General features: G+C 43.1%; 1 protein-coding gene across 13 annotated transcripts in view; it reads right to left on the minus strand.

The window, feature by feature from the left end:
• Positions 1–15,505, minus strand: part of GCNT2 (glucosaminyl (N-acetyl) transferase 2 (I blood group)) — a 117,283-nt gene that overhangs the window by 6,064 nt on the left and 95,714 nt on the right. For 5 of the 13 annotated variants that reach the window (XM_055263355.2, XM_055263356.2, XM_055263354.2 and 2 more), the window contains 2 exons: positions 9,236–9,328; positions 1,301–4,265 (listed from right to left, as the gene is read on the minus strand). In XM_055263355.2, coding sequence (XP_055119330.1) covers positions 4,075–4,265; positions 9,236–9,328 — 284 coding nt within the window. In that variant the 3' untranslated portion in view covers positions 1,301–4,074. Of the gene's footprint in view, positions 1–1,300; positions 4,266–4,720; positions 8,791–9,235; positions 9,329–10,916; positions 11,459–15,505 lie in introns of those variants that run through there. The other 8 variants (XM_063632397.1, XM_063632398.1, XM_063632402.1 and 5 more) reach the window with 4 other exon arrangements.

Consider the following 15,505-nt stretch of genomic DNA (forward strand, 5'->3'; position numbering starts at 1 on the left):
GTGGCATGCACCTGTAGTCCCAGCTACTCAGGAGACAGAGGCAGGAGAATCGCTTGAACTGGGAGGTGGAAGTTGCAGTGAGCCGAGATCGCGCCATTGCATTCCAGCCTGGATGAGTCCCTCCATCTCAAAAAAAAAAAAAAAAAAATACAATTAAAGCTAAATAAAGTGTAAAAGAATATTTCCCAGTCATACTAGCTGCATTTCAAGAGCTCATTAGCTTATGTGAGTGGCAATTATATTGGGCAGTGCAGATGGAGAACATTTTTATCATTGCAGAAATTCTACTGGACAGCACTGCTATAGATTATATCAGTACACTGAGAAAGCACTTGACCAGGTGTGGTAGCTCGAGCCTGTAGTCCAGAACTTTGGAAGGCTGAAGCAGGTGGATCGCTTGAGCCCAGAAGTTTGAGACCAGGCAGGATAACATGGCAAAATCCTGTCTCTACAAAAACTACAAAAATTAGCCATGTGCGGTGGTGCATGCCTGTGGTCCCAGCTACTTGGGAGGCTGAGGTGGGAGGATCACCTGAGCCCAGGAGGTTGAGGTTGCAGTGAGCCATGACTGTGCCACTGCACTCCAGCCTGGTTGACAGAGTGAGACTCTGTCTCAGAAAAACAAAAACCAAAAAAAGCAAATAAGTGATTATGTCTGGAGAAAGTAGTGCACTTTTTATTCTATATTCTTCATTATTTCCATGTTTATGAGCATGTACGTATTTATTATAGTTTAAAATGTTTTTCACTTTAGCTTTAAAATATTTTTATTTGAAAAAATATGATGGATAAGATGTCCTTTAAATGATTTTTTTTTTTAGTATCGATCATTTTCCATGTGTCTGTTAGAAGCAATATTTAGCAAACTTACAACTGAAATGCTGCTCAAAAACATTGGCACTTGATCAGTAATTATGGTAGTATTAACATAAAACTTTTTCCTAATGTATATCTTGATTTTTTTAAATGAATAATAAAGGCAGGTAAATAATAAGTTAACTTATTCCTGTCTCAAATTTTAAAAATAGTTGTACCCTTACCAAAAAAAAAAAAAGTTATACCCAATTCGAATGACACTGACCTTCTACTGCGCCCTCTTCTCTCTATCACTCCCAGTTACTCTCCCTAACACCCCACAATGGGAAAGTTTAATGATTTTTTTAGTGGATGGATGTTTCTTAGGTATGCATGTATGTATGAATGTACATTTTGTTTAATACCAGGAGAATTGCCTTGTTAGACATATCCTTTAGTGGATTTTTAACCAATTGTCATATAAAAATACACAGTATCCCCGAAGTGGAAAACAATATATTAATTTATTCCCAAGAAAACAAAACATGGAACCTCATCAAAAACAAACATCAGATACAGTAGTTTCAAGGGCATTCCCATGGGCTGTCAGAAACCCACTAGCCCAAACACTATGCTCTTCCAACATTAAAGTATTTAAGACATAGGAGAGATGACCAACAACGGACATGTAAACATCAATTCCAGAAAGATTTCTTGTTCTACGTGAGAAACATCCAGTGTAAAACATTTCTTCTTCTCAGGTGCTGTCAATTTAAATAAGTTGAAAAGAGACAATTTTTAAACCCCACTGCTGACCCTGAGTACATTCCCTATCCCCCCACCTATTTTGTTTTGATACAAAGTCTCGCTTTGTCACCCAGGCTGGAGTGCAGTGGGGCACTCTCAGCTCACTGCAACCTCCACCTCCTGGGTTCAAGCGATTCTCATGCCTCAGTCTGCCAAATAGCTGGGATTACAGGCACATGCCACAAAGCCCAGCTAATTTTTATATTTTTTAGTAGAGATGGGGTTTTACCATGTTGGCCAGGCTGGTCTGGAACTCCTGGCATCAAGTGATCTACCTACCTCGGCCTCCCAAAGTGTTGGGATTACAGACGTGAACCACCACGCCCGGCCCAAGCCAGAGCTTTTATAAGAGGACTCATCCCATCATGAGGATCCTACCCTCGTGACCTCATCTAAACTTCCCTTACCAAAGGCCCCATCTCAAATACCATCACATTGAGGGTTAAAGCTCCAACACATGAATTTTGGGGGGACACAGTCCTATCTATAGCAACGGCAATTTTTGCTTGGAGCCCACTCAGGTCACCTTAGTGGGGCTGGCCTCTGCACAAGTGACAGGTTTTCACATGTGGCCTTTGAGAGTTGCTTGTGTGACCAGCCGTCCCTATTCCTTAACCCTTTACCACCCAAAACAATTCCCTTTTTTTCAGTAGCAAGAAAAAAGGTTTTACTTCAAAGTCATTCCCTTTAAATATGATTGACATTCAACAGGCACAGTTACAGAAAAAAAAAATAAAATTGTGTTCATTAAATTGTCATCCATTGTAGTAATTGCTTTTTGTTAGAATAAATAAATATTTAGAAGCTCAACGGTTTAGTATTATGGGAATACTAAAGTAGACTTCACATTTTTTTCTGAGCTGACAGGACTTTTTCTCAGTATTAACACTGAGACCATTCTTAAAATCTACCTTCTCTTGTATACTAAATATGGCTTTATTTCACCTTCTCTCAGTAAATCCACCTCAGGAAATGAACTGAGAAGATCAGCAACAGAGTCCCAATTCTCACACAGAGAAATTGTTCCCTGGTGCTATTAACCTTTCTAAGCCTCAGTTACTTCATCTGCAAAATGGGAGTAATTATATAAGGGCCTCACAAGACTGTTGTGAGGTTTGAATGAAATCAGATACATAAACGAATACCAGAATGGTTGGAACACAACAGGTCCTTGCTCTGTCTCCTCCTTTCTCCCTCTCTGTTGAATAATCTCTGATTTAACCCTTAATTTGTAATTACTGATCTCCTGGGCCTGGTATCATGCTACACAGCCCTGTGCTTTCCTGTATTAAACTACAATCACTCTGTAAGATTCTCCAGAGGAGGCTTTCTGGTGTTGACATTATTGCCAAGATTTTTAGAGTGAAAAAGCTCTTATGTTTCCTTTTTGTCTCAGTACATGTCCTGTATATAATAGACACTCAAGAGATGTTTATTGAATGAAGGCTGAATGAATGAATGGATGGATGAATGAGGGATAAATAACAGAGATGCTCATCTACAGTTGAAGGCTCTTAAAAATCGAGCCACTACTATCAGTACCAGGCATTGTAAAGCTACTCAGAGCATACTATGGTGCAATTAAAAGCCTCACAGGATAGAATTTGGTCTCTATTTTGCAAGTAAGATAATACTGGGGAGAGGAGGGTCACAGAAGAGGAAAGTGTTCCAGACTTCAGACTAGATATATGTGATAGCACCTCTCTTGAATGCATATCTCCATTCTTGCAAGGATTTTTTAGTGTTCTCAATGGAAGACATGACACAGGGACCAGCCTACATTCTGGCATATAAGAGAGAAATGTTCTATTCCCCGAGATCCTTTTACTGAAGCAACAGACAGTGAATTCTGTCTTAAAGCATATCCTGTTTCTTGTTAATGACTTTATACTATATATAGAACTTTGTCCATGAGTAAGCCAAAAATGCTAGTGTTGAAACTCAGAAACAAGATCTATTCTCCATTCAGGTAGCTTATGTTTTAAAGGAAATTGGTGAATTACCCAGAAAGCTGTTTCAGTATCTGTCTGGTTGAGCACAGTGGTGACTGTTAAAGTGTTATAAAAGATTCCTTCTTCAAAGAAACCTAATTCTTATTTTCCTAGACAGTATTATCTACAATTCTCTTTTTTATTCAAACATTTGTAATTTGTATATGATGAGTATCTGGTGCAAAGATCTGAGGTCATTTAAATTTATCGTTGATCCTAACAATAAACTAATATAGAGGTGAGCATCAAGAAACAGCAAGACTAAAATTGGCCGAAGTGCCCAGATTGCTCTACCCAGCCATGCTGTTAGTGTATTTCACAGTGTCCAGTGGATATTTTAAGTATAATTATGTAGCCAGGTCCCGAAGCTATAAACATGGTCCTGAAACCATTAACTTTACAAAGGCAAAAGTCTCTCACAAAAGCAGGCTCCTCTTCCCAGCTGCAGTTTCCCTTCAGTCATGAGTAGCTCAAGAATAGCTCAAAAATACCAGCTAGGTTGTATCGCAGTTTCACTCTGATTGAGGGTTCTTTCGCGATGCCTCAGTTCTAGGCATTCCACAGTAAGGGGGTAGGTATTAAGCTCAAACTTGTTAGCAAACAGGCTTGGTGAATTAACCAGCCACTTTAAGTCTCCGTTTCCATAGATACAAATACCATGTACATAGTGGCCTGCAAAAGAAAGAACAAGAAACAGAGTCAAAACCTGCTTGCTTTCAAAAGGGTGATGAACTTACAGAATACTAGAGGTACTCTCTGACTAACTACAACTGTGCCAATGCTACAGGATTCAAATGAAATATGATTGTGCAGTCTCAGCCCACAAAGAACTGGAACTCTATTTAGAAGACCAAGAGGTACAAACACGTTATTTGAAAAAAATGAGTTAAATCATACAAGGCATAAAATAACAAGTGTTAATATTTTAATTATTATGTTAATTATTGTGTTTATTATGTCAAAATTAATATTAAAATTGTGTTAGTAACATAATAGGTGTTACAAGGTCATTCATGTACAGTAGTCCCCCCTTATTTGCAGTTTTGCTTTCTGAGGTTTCAGCTACCCAAGGTCAACCATGATCCAAAAATATTAAGATATTTTGAGAAAGAAAGAGAGCATATATCTTTTATTACACATAACTTTTTTATTCACAGAACTTTTATTCACATAACTTTTGTTACAGCATATTGTTATAATTGTTCTATTTTATAATTAGTTAATATTGTTAACCTCTTACTATGCCTACTTCAAAAATTAAACTTTATCATAGATATGCATGTACAGGGAAAAACAAAGTATATTTAGAGTTCAGTACTGTCTGTGGTTTCAGGCATCCACTGGGGGTCTTGAAATGTATCCCCCCATGGATAAGGGGCGCCTACTGTATTACTAAATGAGAGTTACAGATGAGAAGTCCTACAGTGGTACAGGTCGGAGAGGTCTTTATGGGTTGCGTTGAGTAAGTCTTTTTCCTGAGCTCTGGTCTATCCAAGTGCCTACTTTGTATCTCTGCCTAGATGTGTAATAAACCTCAGTGATGTAACATGTCAATATTGAATTTTTTTTTTTAACGTCAACAGATTTGGGGTGAGCACTTTCTGCTGGGAGAGGGGGTTTTGTTGGGAATAGCTTAGAAATAAGAATGGTAGGAAGTTGCAACCTTTTCCAGAGATTCTTCTGGGCACACAATAGGACAATTGCTGGTTGACTGACTTCACAGACTGAAGGGTTAGGCCTTGTGTCTCATAAGTATGGACAGTCCTTAAAGATTTTTGAATAGAAGAATCAAGTGATGAAACTCATTTTAGTAAGGTTAATTTTGAAGTGTTTTGCAAGGTACATTAGAAACCAAGAGGCTGCAGTAATAACATAAACTGGAGAGCTCGTTCAAAGTTAATGTCTGTGATGAGTGGGAAAGGGAGGATATTGAAGATGCTAGTACAGAAGGACAGACAGAACGTGGTGATTAATTCAGTGGGCTGGGAAGAAGCATAATAGAGAGTATAAGTCATTGGGGAAAGAAGCCAGAATTGTAGGAAGTGAAAGAATGACCAGGCAGTGTGAACCAAAAACACAGGCCTTAAGCACATGCTTAAGGAAATGGAAGTGAACAAGGAAAGAATCTTTCAGCCTGGAGAAAGCAAAGGGTTCATAGACAACTCAATCTCTTCAAGATAGGGGCAATGAGTACAGGCTTTCGGAGAGAAGGAAAAGAGGCAGCAGAAAGGGAGAGGCTGAGAATGCAAAAGGGCAAGGGTCTGAGAGAGGGGGCCCACAGATAGCTGAGACCATAGCTGGTCGCTTTTGTTGGGAGGATGGGTGACTTGACCTCTTGAAACAGGAGGGAACAATGAAAGAAGGTGTCCACACAGCTCTAAGATGGTGGGGCAGGAAGACAAGAGACTAGATGATGAATTTTGATCACATATCTTAAAAGTTCTTTTTCAAGTTGAAATGGTCGCTTTGGAGAATAGAAAGGCTGTTTTAGCATAACCTTGTGATATGGTCTGGCTGTGTCCCCACCCAAATCTCATCTTGAATTGTAGCTCCCATAATTCCCACGTGTTGTGGGAGGGATGCAGTGGGAGATAAATGAATCATGGGGGGAGGTTTGCCCCATGATTGTTCTTGTGGTAGTGAGTAAGTCTCATGAGATCTGATGGTTTTATAAGGGGTTTCCTCTTTTGCTTGGCTCTCATTCTTGGCTCTCATTCTCTTTTTCCTGCCACCATGTAAGATGTGCCTTTTGCCTTCTGCCAGGACCTCCCCAGCCACGTGGAACTGTAAGTCCATTAAACTTCTTTTTCTTTGTAAATTACACAGTCTTGGGTATGTCTTTATCAGCAGTGTGAAAACAGACTAATACACCTTGGGAGCTTAAAGGTGAGCAGGAAAGCTGAAAAGGTGTCCCTTAGGAAGGGCACTAGGAAAATAATGAGGTAAACAAAAGGATAAGTAGGTAGCCAGGAGGCCTAGCTGAAGTTAGATGACAGGACCCAATGGTGGGTGTGTCTTAAGAGAGTTCCACAGCACTCTCCACCAATACTCTGCCTAGGGAAGTACAAATGGCAAAAAAGACAGATGGAGGTAATGATTAGGGTTAGGAATCAGCCTTGTAGGGTCAAAATGGCAAAGGGACCGAAAATGTTGGTGAGGACAACTTGTAGTGGCTGATTACAATACATGGGTCAGACAGGGAGTCCTCAGAAGGAAGCTCATAGAAGGAAAAAGCTTGAAAGGTTGAACCTCTGGAAATCCCAATTCAAACAAAAACAACATGGTTTAGGTGTGGACATACAACAGTGAACAAACTGGTCAAAAATCCTAGCTGTCTTGGAGCTTCTGCTCTGGGAAGAAAGACAGTAAAATAAGTAGGATGTAAGTAGGTGAAGGAAACTAGTAGAGGTGACAAAGACACTGTAATCAGAGATGGGCACTTCAAGTTGAAGATCACTCTAAGTGCTAAGAGGGCCGATGAAGGTAGTACAGGCTGGGTGCGGTGGCTCATGCCTGTAATCCCAGCACTTTGGGAGGCCGAGGCAGATGGATCACGAGGTCAGGAGTTCGAGACCAGTCTGGCCAACATGGTGAAACCCTGTCTCTACTAAAAATACAAAAATTAGCTGGGCGTGGCAGTGGGTGCCTGTAATCTCAGCTACTCAGGAGGCTGAGGCAGGAGAATCACTTGAACCTGGGAGATGGAGGTCCCAGTGAGCCGAGATCGTGCCACTGCACTCCAGCCTGGGTGACAAGAGTGAAACTCCATCTCAAAAAAAAAAAAAAAAGAATGTAGGCAGGTGGCATGCACTATCCCCTGGAGAAAATATGGACTGATTAAAGTAAATATATTAACATGCTTCAGAATGGACCAAAATTTCTTTACAGTTGCATGAAAATGTTGCTGTCCACAGTGGGATGAGACCATCAAGAGACACATGAGAAAGAGGCTGGTGTAATGGAGAGTTGTAGAGATGGAGCAACTTGGAGATTTTCACCTGAAACATTTAACATTTAGGTGCAGGTAAGATGGGGCCGGGCGCAGTGGCTCACGCCTGTAATCCCGGCACTTTGGGAGACCAAGGGGGGCAGATCATGAGGTCAAGAGATTGAGGCCATCCTGGCCAACATGGTGAAACCCCGTCTCTACTAAAAATACAAAAATTAGCTGAGCGTGGTGACATGCACCTGTTGTCCCAGCTACTTCGGAGGCTGAGGCAGGAGAATCGCTTGAACCCAGGTGGTGGAAGTTGCAGCAGTGAGCTGAGATCACGTCACTGCTCTCCAGCCTGGTAATAGAACGAGAATCCATCTCAAAAAAAAAAAAAAAAAAAAAAAAAAAGATGGACTGATGAGTAGAGGCAAAGTCTTGTTACCATAGAGAGAAAAGGCCAAACCACCATATTGTCATTCATTCATTGATTCATTCGTTCAAACAATCACTTACTAAATAAATATTTATTGCATATTATGGACTGAATTATTTGTCTCTCTAAATTCATATGTTGAATCCTAACACTGAGTGTCTCAGAGTGGAGACAGGGTCTTTAAAGAGGTAAATAAATTAAAATGAGACCTTTAGGGTGGGCCGTAATCCAATATGACTGGTCTCCTTAGAAGAAGAGGTGATTAGGACACAGACACACACAGAGGGAAGACCACGTGAGAACACAGGGAGAAAATGCCATCTACGAGCCAAGCAGAGAGGCCTCAATAAACCAGCCCTGTTGACACCTGGATCTTGGACTTCCAGCCTCTAGAACTAAATAAATTTCTGTTAAGCACTCAGTCTGTGCCACTTTGTTATGGCAGCCCTAGCAAACTAATACTCATGCCCAGTATATGCTGGGCAATATTCTGAATGCAGTGTGTTCCAGGACTGATAAAAACTCTTCTTCATAAAATTCCATAGAAATGGAAATGACTTAGGATTTCTAGTTCTTTTCCATTTGGAGGGGAACCCTTCTTGCTAGTGTAACCTGCCATCCATCATGCCAGAGCTGTGCAAACCCCGACAGCTCTCCAAGCCACTGGGAAGGCTGCCTGTAGGGGGAGCAGGGACTGGCCTGAGGGTTGGGGGCCCAGCTTTCTCTGCAGTGCCAACATGACATCACTTCTCCTCCTGATGGCTTTCCCCTCTGAACAGCTGGACTCCCAGAAGGCACAGCACGAGGAATAAACAAGAAGAAAGCTGACTCTACAAGAAAAAAAAAAATTAGCCAGGTGTGGTGGTGCATGCCTGTGGTCCCAGCTTCTTGGGAGGCTGATGTGTGAGGCCTGAACCCAGGATGTTGAGGCTGCAGTGAGCTGTATTCATGCCACTGCACTCCAGCTTGAATGAGAGTGAGACCCTGCCGCTAAAGAAAGAAAGTAAGCTGAAAACTAGCAGGGAGAAAAACATGCTGCCATGATTTGAGCCCATTTTTCCATCTCCCTAGGTAATTATAAGTTGGAGAACATCAGTGAGATGTTTAAACTTATTTTTGAAGGACTGTGTCTTGAAGCCTCTGGGTTCTCCAATAACTAACAGATTGGTCTAAATATAGCACCAATTCTCTCTCCATGAGAACCCTGGATTCCACAGCTACCTTCCTGCTAACACCAACAGGCAGTGGCCTAGAAGCATGGAACGAGAGCCTCACCATGGCAGCCTCCGTGTCTGTCTTCCATGTCACTCCACTTTATAGCTCTGAGGTTTCCAGTCCAGGATGCATTTGGCATAGAGCCAGGAACACCTGCAATGTTGATAAAGAAGAAGCATAGAGATGAGAATCATGAGAGAAGGGCATCAATTTCATCAATTAAGCCTCTAAGTCAGGCTTACTTTCTTTCAGTTTATTACGTTTCACATTTCGCACAGATTGGTATGTACTGATCTACCCATCTTCTGTTTCCTCCAGTTGATCTTTTGACCAGAATTTTAGTTGTTGACTCATCATCTAATTAGTATAACATCTAATTCAATCAATATACAAATCAATATACTAATACAATTCTGATCCATTTACTAATACCTAAATCGGTTGGGGGGTGGGGTGCTATAGGCTGGCATCTTGCTAAGCCAGGGTTTCTCCACTTCAGTACGATTGACACTTTGGGCTGGATGATTCTTTGTTGCGGGAGCTGTCCTGTGTTTTGTAAGATGTTTAGCAGCATCCTTGGCCTCTACCCGATAGATGCCAATAGCACCCTCTCCTCAATTGTGACAACCAAAAACGTCTGCAGATATTGCCAAATGTCCTGTGGGTGAGCAAAATCACCCCATTTGAGAAACACTGTGCTAAGTGTTTTTCAATAACCCTGTCTATGAAATAAATTTTGGATAGGTCATAGAGATTGAAGGGTCTATTTAATCATAGTTAGACTCCAAAATTATAATATATAAATTATTACTAGAGAAGTTGCCAGACATAGTGGCTCATGCCTGTAATCCCAGCACTTTAGGAGGCCAAGGTAAGAAGATCCCTGGGCAACATAATGAAACCCTGTCTCTACAAAAAATAAAAAATTAGCTGAGTGTGGTGGCACGTGCTTGTAGTCCCATCTACTTAGGAGGCTGAGGTGGGAGGATCGTGTGAGCCTAGGAAGGTCAAGGCTGCAGTGAGCCATGACTGTGCCACCCTACTCCAGCCTGGGCCACAGAGCAGGACCCTGTCTCAAAAAAAAAATTAAAGAAAGAAAGAAAAGGAAAACATGGGAGTCAACATAAATGCAACTAAAAGAGAAATACTTTGCTTTAGAGTTACAGCATTTTCCACCAGTCAGTAATGCAATCTGAATTTTGATGCAATGGCACTATGCAAATGCTATCTGTACCCAAATTTCAATAGTCCTCTCTTAGAAGATTCTTTTTAATTATTGATAAGATATATTGTGGTAGGCAGAATAATGGCCTCCACCCACCCCTCAAACACACACATGCAGAACAAAGATGCCTACATCCTAATCCCTGGAACCTGAGAATATGTTATTTTACACAGCAAAGGGGGATTAAAGTTGCTGATCAGCGACCTTAAAATAGGGAGGTTATCCTGAATTATCTGGGTGAGCCAAATGTAATCACGGGGGTCCTTAACATTGGAAGAGGGAAACAGAAGAGCTGAACAGAGTGACGCGATGTGAGAAGGCTCCACTCTGACTCTGCCTTTGCTGTTTGAAGATGGGGGAAGAAGCCACCAGCCAGGAATGTGAGTGGCCTCTAGAAGCTAGAAAAGGCAAGGAAATGGATTGTATTTGGAGCCTACAGACAGGAACCTGACCCAGCCAATGCCTGGATTTCAGCCTGGTCAGGCTTTTGTCCTACAGAATTGTAAGACAATATATTTAGGTTGTTGAAGCTGCTAAATTTGTGGTTATTTCTTGCAGTGCCAGGTAAAAAGCTAATACACATGCTAATGAGAAAAAAAATGACTCAAGGGCTGTGTACAGTGGCTCATACCTGTAATCCTAGTGCTTTGGGAGGCCGAGGCAGGAGGATTGCTTGAGGCCTGGAGTCCGAGACCAGCCTGGGCAACATAGTGAGACCCCACCTCTACTAAAAATTTTTTTAAAAATTAGGCAGGCGTTGTGGCTCCCACCTGTGGTCCCAGCTACTCAGGAGGCTGAGACAGGAGGATCACTTGAGCCGAGGAGTTCGAGACTGCAGTGAACAATGATTGCACATCTGCACTCCAGCCTGGGCAACACAGAAAGACAGCATGTCCACAATTTTTTTTTTTAAATTAGCCAAGCATGGTGGTGCACTCTTGTAGTCCCAGCTACTGGAGAGGCTGAAGTGGGAGGATTGCTTGAGCCTAGGAGCTAAAGGCTGCAGTGAGTTTGAGTACCACTGTATTCCAGCCTGGGTGACAAAAAAGGGATCATTCCTAAAATAAAAGAAAAAAAAGCTACTTAAGACAATGAATATTTTTAATAAAGAAAAAAATTGGACAAGACCAATATTTTAAAGAAATTTAATTGAATTAGGCTTTTAAAAAATTAATAAAAATGTGCATTTTCAGAAGAAAAAAGGCCTGTTATTTTGCCCTGATGTCATATGATAATTATATGATGATCTGATTTGTAACCAGGTTTCCTAACTAAAATTAAATTTTGTTACAGCCTTTCCTGTAAACAGCATGAGTCTTAAATCCTAAGGGCTCTCTATAAGGCAGGAGTCTTTTCTTCTTGCTACCTAAACTTGAATTTATTTAATAAAAGTATTCAACTATTCAAGAAAAACACTATTAAGCAATATTTCTATTTCTTTAACTTGCATTTTAATACTTTACAATTATTTTGATGCTTGCCTATCTAAAAAGAAGCTACCTTGTTTTGTTCTTAACACACATTTTAAAAGAATTTGGAGTAAAACTTGTCTGGTAAAGCTGTGGGATGGGGAAGGAGAGTCTGGAAAGCAAAGAGAGAATCTGGCTTATTTACCTACATCTGTGTGCTTAGCTGACGTGTCATTATGAGCCAATGTCTATTAAATAACTACATCACAAAAGTATGGAGTACATTCCCATGACAAAAAGTCATTTAATGTTGAAATGACTGTATTTTTGAAAGCACAAGACGTTTTTCTTCCTTTTTCATTCTCTTTAATATTGATAATCCCAAACGGACTCTTACTTAGAAACAGATTCCATTATTGCAGAGCTAAGATCGTGACATTTATAATTAATTACCTGCTGTCTTTATAAAATGAACACATAACACCTACTAACCTCCTGTTACTGAAATTCCAAGCCTCAACTTCGATACTTCCTGTTTGATGACAGGTGTCAAACACATATGTGCTTAGATATTATTCATGTTTGTGCATTAAAACATTATTTTTAAAAGCAGAAGGGGAAAGAAGGGCAAACAGAACAAGTTGAATTCTACTCTTTTTGCAAAGAATCCTGAGGAACAGAAATATCTGGCAGGAGAGGGCACAAAGCCTTGCTTTTCGAGTGTGGCTCTTAAGAGTAGGGGCATCAGCAGCACCTGGGAGCTTGTCAGAAATACAGAATCTGGTCAGGCGTGGTGGCTCACACCTGTAATCCCAGCACTTTGGGAGGCTGAGGCGGGTGGATCACCTGAGGTCAGGAGTTCAAGACCAGCCTGGCCAACATGGTGAAACACCGTCTCTACTAAAGATACAAAAATTAGCTGGACGCGCACCTGTAGTCTCTGCTACACAGTAGGCTGAGGCAAGATAATTGTTTGAACCTGGGAGGTGGAGGCTGCAGTGAGCCGAGGTTGCACCACTGCACTGCAGCCTGGGCGACAGAGTGAGACCCTGTCCCCCACCAAAAAAAGAAAGAAAGAAGTGAATGCAGAATCTGGCCAGGTGCAGTGGCCCATGCCTGTGGTCCCAGCACTTTGGGAGGCTGAGGTGTCAGAGGCGTGTGAACCAGAGCGACTCCATCTTAAATAGCAGCTGGGTAAAATGAGGTGGAAACCTACTGGGCCGCATTCCCAGATGGTTACGGCATTCTAAGTCACAGTGAGGGGTGACAGCATGCTAGCAGCCCTGGCTCACTCTCGGCGCCTCTTCGGCCTTGGCGCCCACTCTGGCTGCACTTGAGGAGCACTTCAGCCCGCGGCTGCACTGTGGGAGCCCCTTTCTGTGCTGGCCAAGGCCGAAGCCGGCTCCCTCAGCTTGCCGGGAGGTGTGGAGAGAGAGGCGCGGGCGGGAACCGGGGCTGCGCGCCGCGCTTGCCGGGAGGTGTGGAGAGAGAAGCCCGGGCGGGAACCGGGGCTGCGCGCTGCGCTTGCCGGCAAGTGTGAGTTCCGGGTAGGAGTGGGCTCGGCTGCCCGGCACTCGGAGCAACCGGCCGGCCCCGCCAGCCCCCGGCAGTGAGGGGCTTAGCACCTGGGGCGGCAGCGACTGCGCTCCATTTGTCGCTGGGCCTTAGCTGTCTCCCCGGGGGGCAAGGCTCAGCACCTGCAGCCCGCCATGCCTGAGCCTCCCCAACGAGCGCCCCTCCCTGCTCCACGGTGCCCAGTCCCATCAACCGCCCAAGGGCTGAAGAGTGCGGGTGCACGGCACACGACTGGCAGGCAGCTCCACCTGTGGTCCCGGTGCAGGATCCACTGGGTGAAGCCAGCTGGGCTCCTGAGGCTGGTGGGGACTTGGAGAATCTTTATGTCTAGCTAAGGGATTGTAAATACACCAATCAGTACTCTGTATCTAGCTCAAGGTTTGTAAACACACCAATCAGCACCCTGTGTCTAGCTCAGGGTTTGTGGATGTACCAATTGGCACTCTGTGTCTAGCTCAAGGGTTGTAAATGCACCAATCAGCACTCTGTGTCTAGCTCATGGTTTGTAAATACACCAATCGGCACACTGCATCTAGCTAATCTAGTGGGGATGTGGAGAACTTTTGTGTCTAGCTCAGGGATTGTAAACACACCAATCAGCACCCTGTCAAAACGGACCAATCAGCAGGATGTGGGTGGGGCCAGATAAGAGAATAAAAGCAGGCTGCCCCAGCTAGCAGTGGCAGTCTGTTTGGGTCCTATTTCACCCTGTAGAATCTTTGTCCTTTTGCTCTTTGCAATAAATCTTGCTGCTACTTGCTGATTGGGTCCACACAGCCTATATGAGTGGTAACACTTACCACAGAGGTCTGCAACTTCATTCCTGAAGCCGCCAAGATGACAAACCCACTGGGAGAAACAAACAATCCCAGATGCACTGCCTTAAGAGCTGTAATGCTCACTGCAAAGGTTTGCAGCTTCACTCCCGAGTTAGTGAGACCACAAACCCACCAGAAGGAAGAAACTCCGAACACATCTGAACATTAGAGGGAACAAACTCCGGACATGCTTTTAAGAACTGTAACACTCAACTGAGGGTCCGTGGCTTCATTCTTTAAGTCAGTGAGACCAAAAACCCACCAATTCCGGACACAAAAGGATGAGACAGGAGGTCGGCACAAAATACAGGTCATAAAGACCTTGCTGATAAAACAGTTCGCAGTAAAGGAGCCGCCCAAAACCCAAGTGGCAATGAGTGATCTCTGGTCGTCCTGCTACACTCCCACCAGTGCCATGACAGTTTACAAATCATTGCAATGTCAGGAAGTTGCCCTGTATGGTCTAAACAGGGGTAATAATCCACTCCTTGTTTAGTGCATCTTCAAGAAATAACCGTAAAAATGGGCAACCAGCAGCCCTCGGGGTTGCCCTAAGGAGTAGCCATTCTTTTATTCCTTTACTTTCTTAATAAACTTGCTTTCACTTTGCACTGCAGACTCGCCCTGAATTCATTCTTTCGCAAGATCCAAGAACTCTCTCTTGGGGTCTGGATCGGGATCCCTTTCCTGTAACAGAGGCAGGTAGATCTCTTGAATCCAGGAGTTTGAGACCAGCCTGGGCAACATATAGAAATCCTGTCTCTATGAAAAATACAAAAATTAGCTGGGTGTTGTGATGTGTGCCTGGAGCCCCAGGTCCTCAGGAGACTGAGGTGGAAGGATCATCTGAGCCCCGGAGGTCAAGGCTGCAGTGAGCCAAAGTCAGGCCACTGCACTTTAGCCTGGGTAACACAGTGAGATCCTGTCTCAAAAAAGAAATTGAGACCCATGCCAGGCCTCTTGTATCAACATCCAACGTCAGCATCTTCACAAGATCCCCAGAAGATTCTTGTGTGTGATCAAGTGTGAGTAGCTCTGAGCTGTAAGCAACACTGGGAGGAGGATGCAGCTTGTCCTGAGGAGCAACGGCACTTCCTTTTTTCCTCCCCTCCTTGACCTCTCTCCCTGAGTCTTCATCAGGTTTCTAGGTTAGTCTCTTACTAACTCTATTCTCACTCAAAATCTACTCTTCTGAGTGAATCTGGTCCTTATATCCTTGGGTTAATTGTAACTAACTTGTTCCCACTGCTAGCAATATATGCATTTTAACAGACCTCTCACATCACCTTGAAGGCATCAGCCC

This window comes from Symphalangus syndactylus, chromosome 23 (genome assembly GCF_028878055.3).
Source record: "Symphalangus syndactylus isolate Jambi chromosome 23, NHGRI_mSymSyn1-v2.1_pri, whole genome shotgun sequence".
Lineage (NCBI taxonomy): Eukaryota > Metazoa > Chordata > Mammalia > Primates > Hylobatidae > Symphalangus > Symphalangus syndactylus.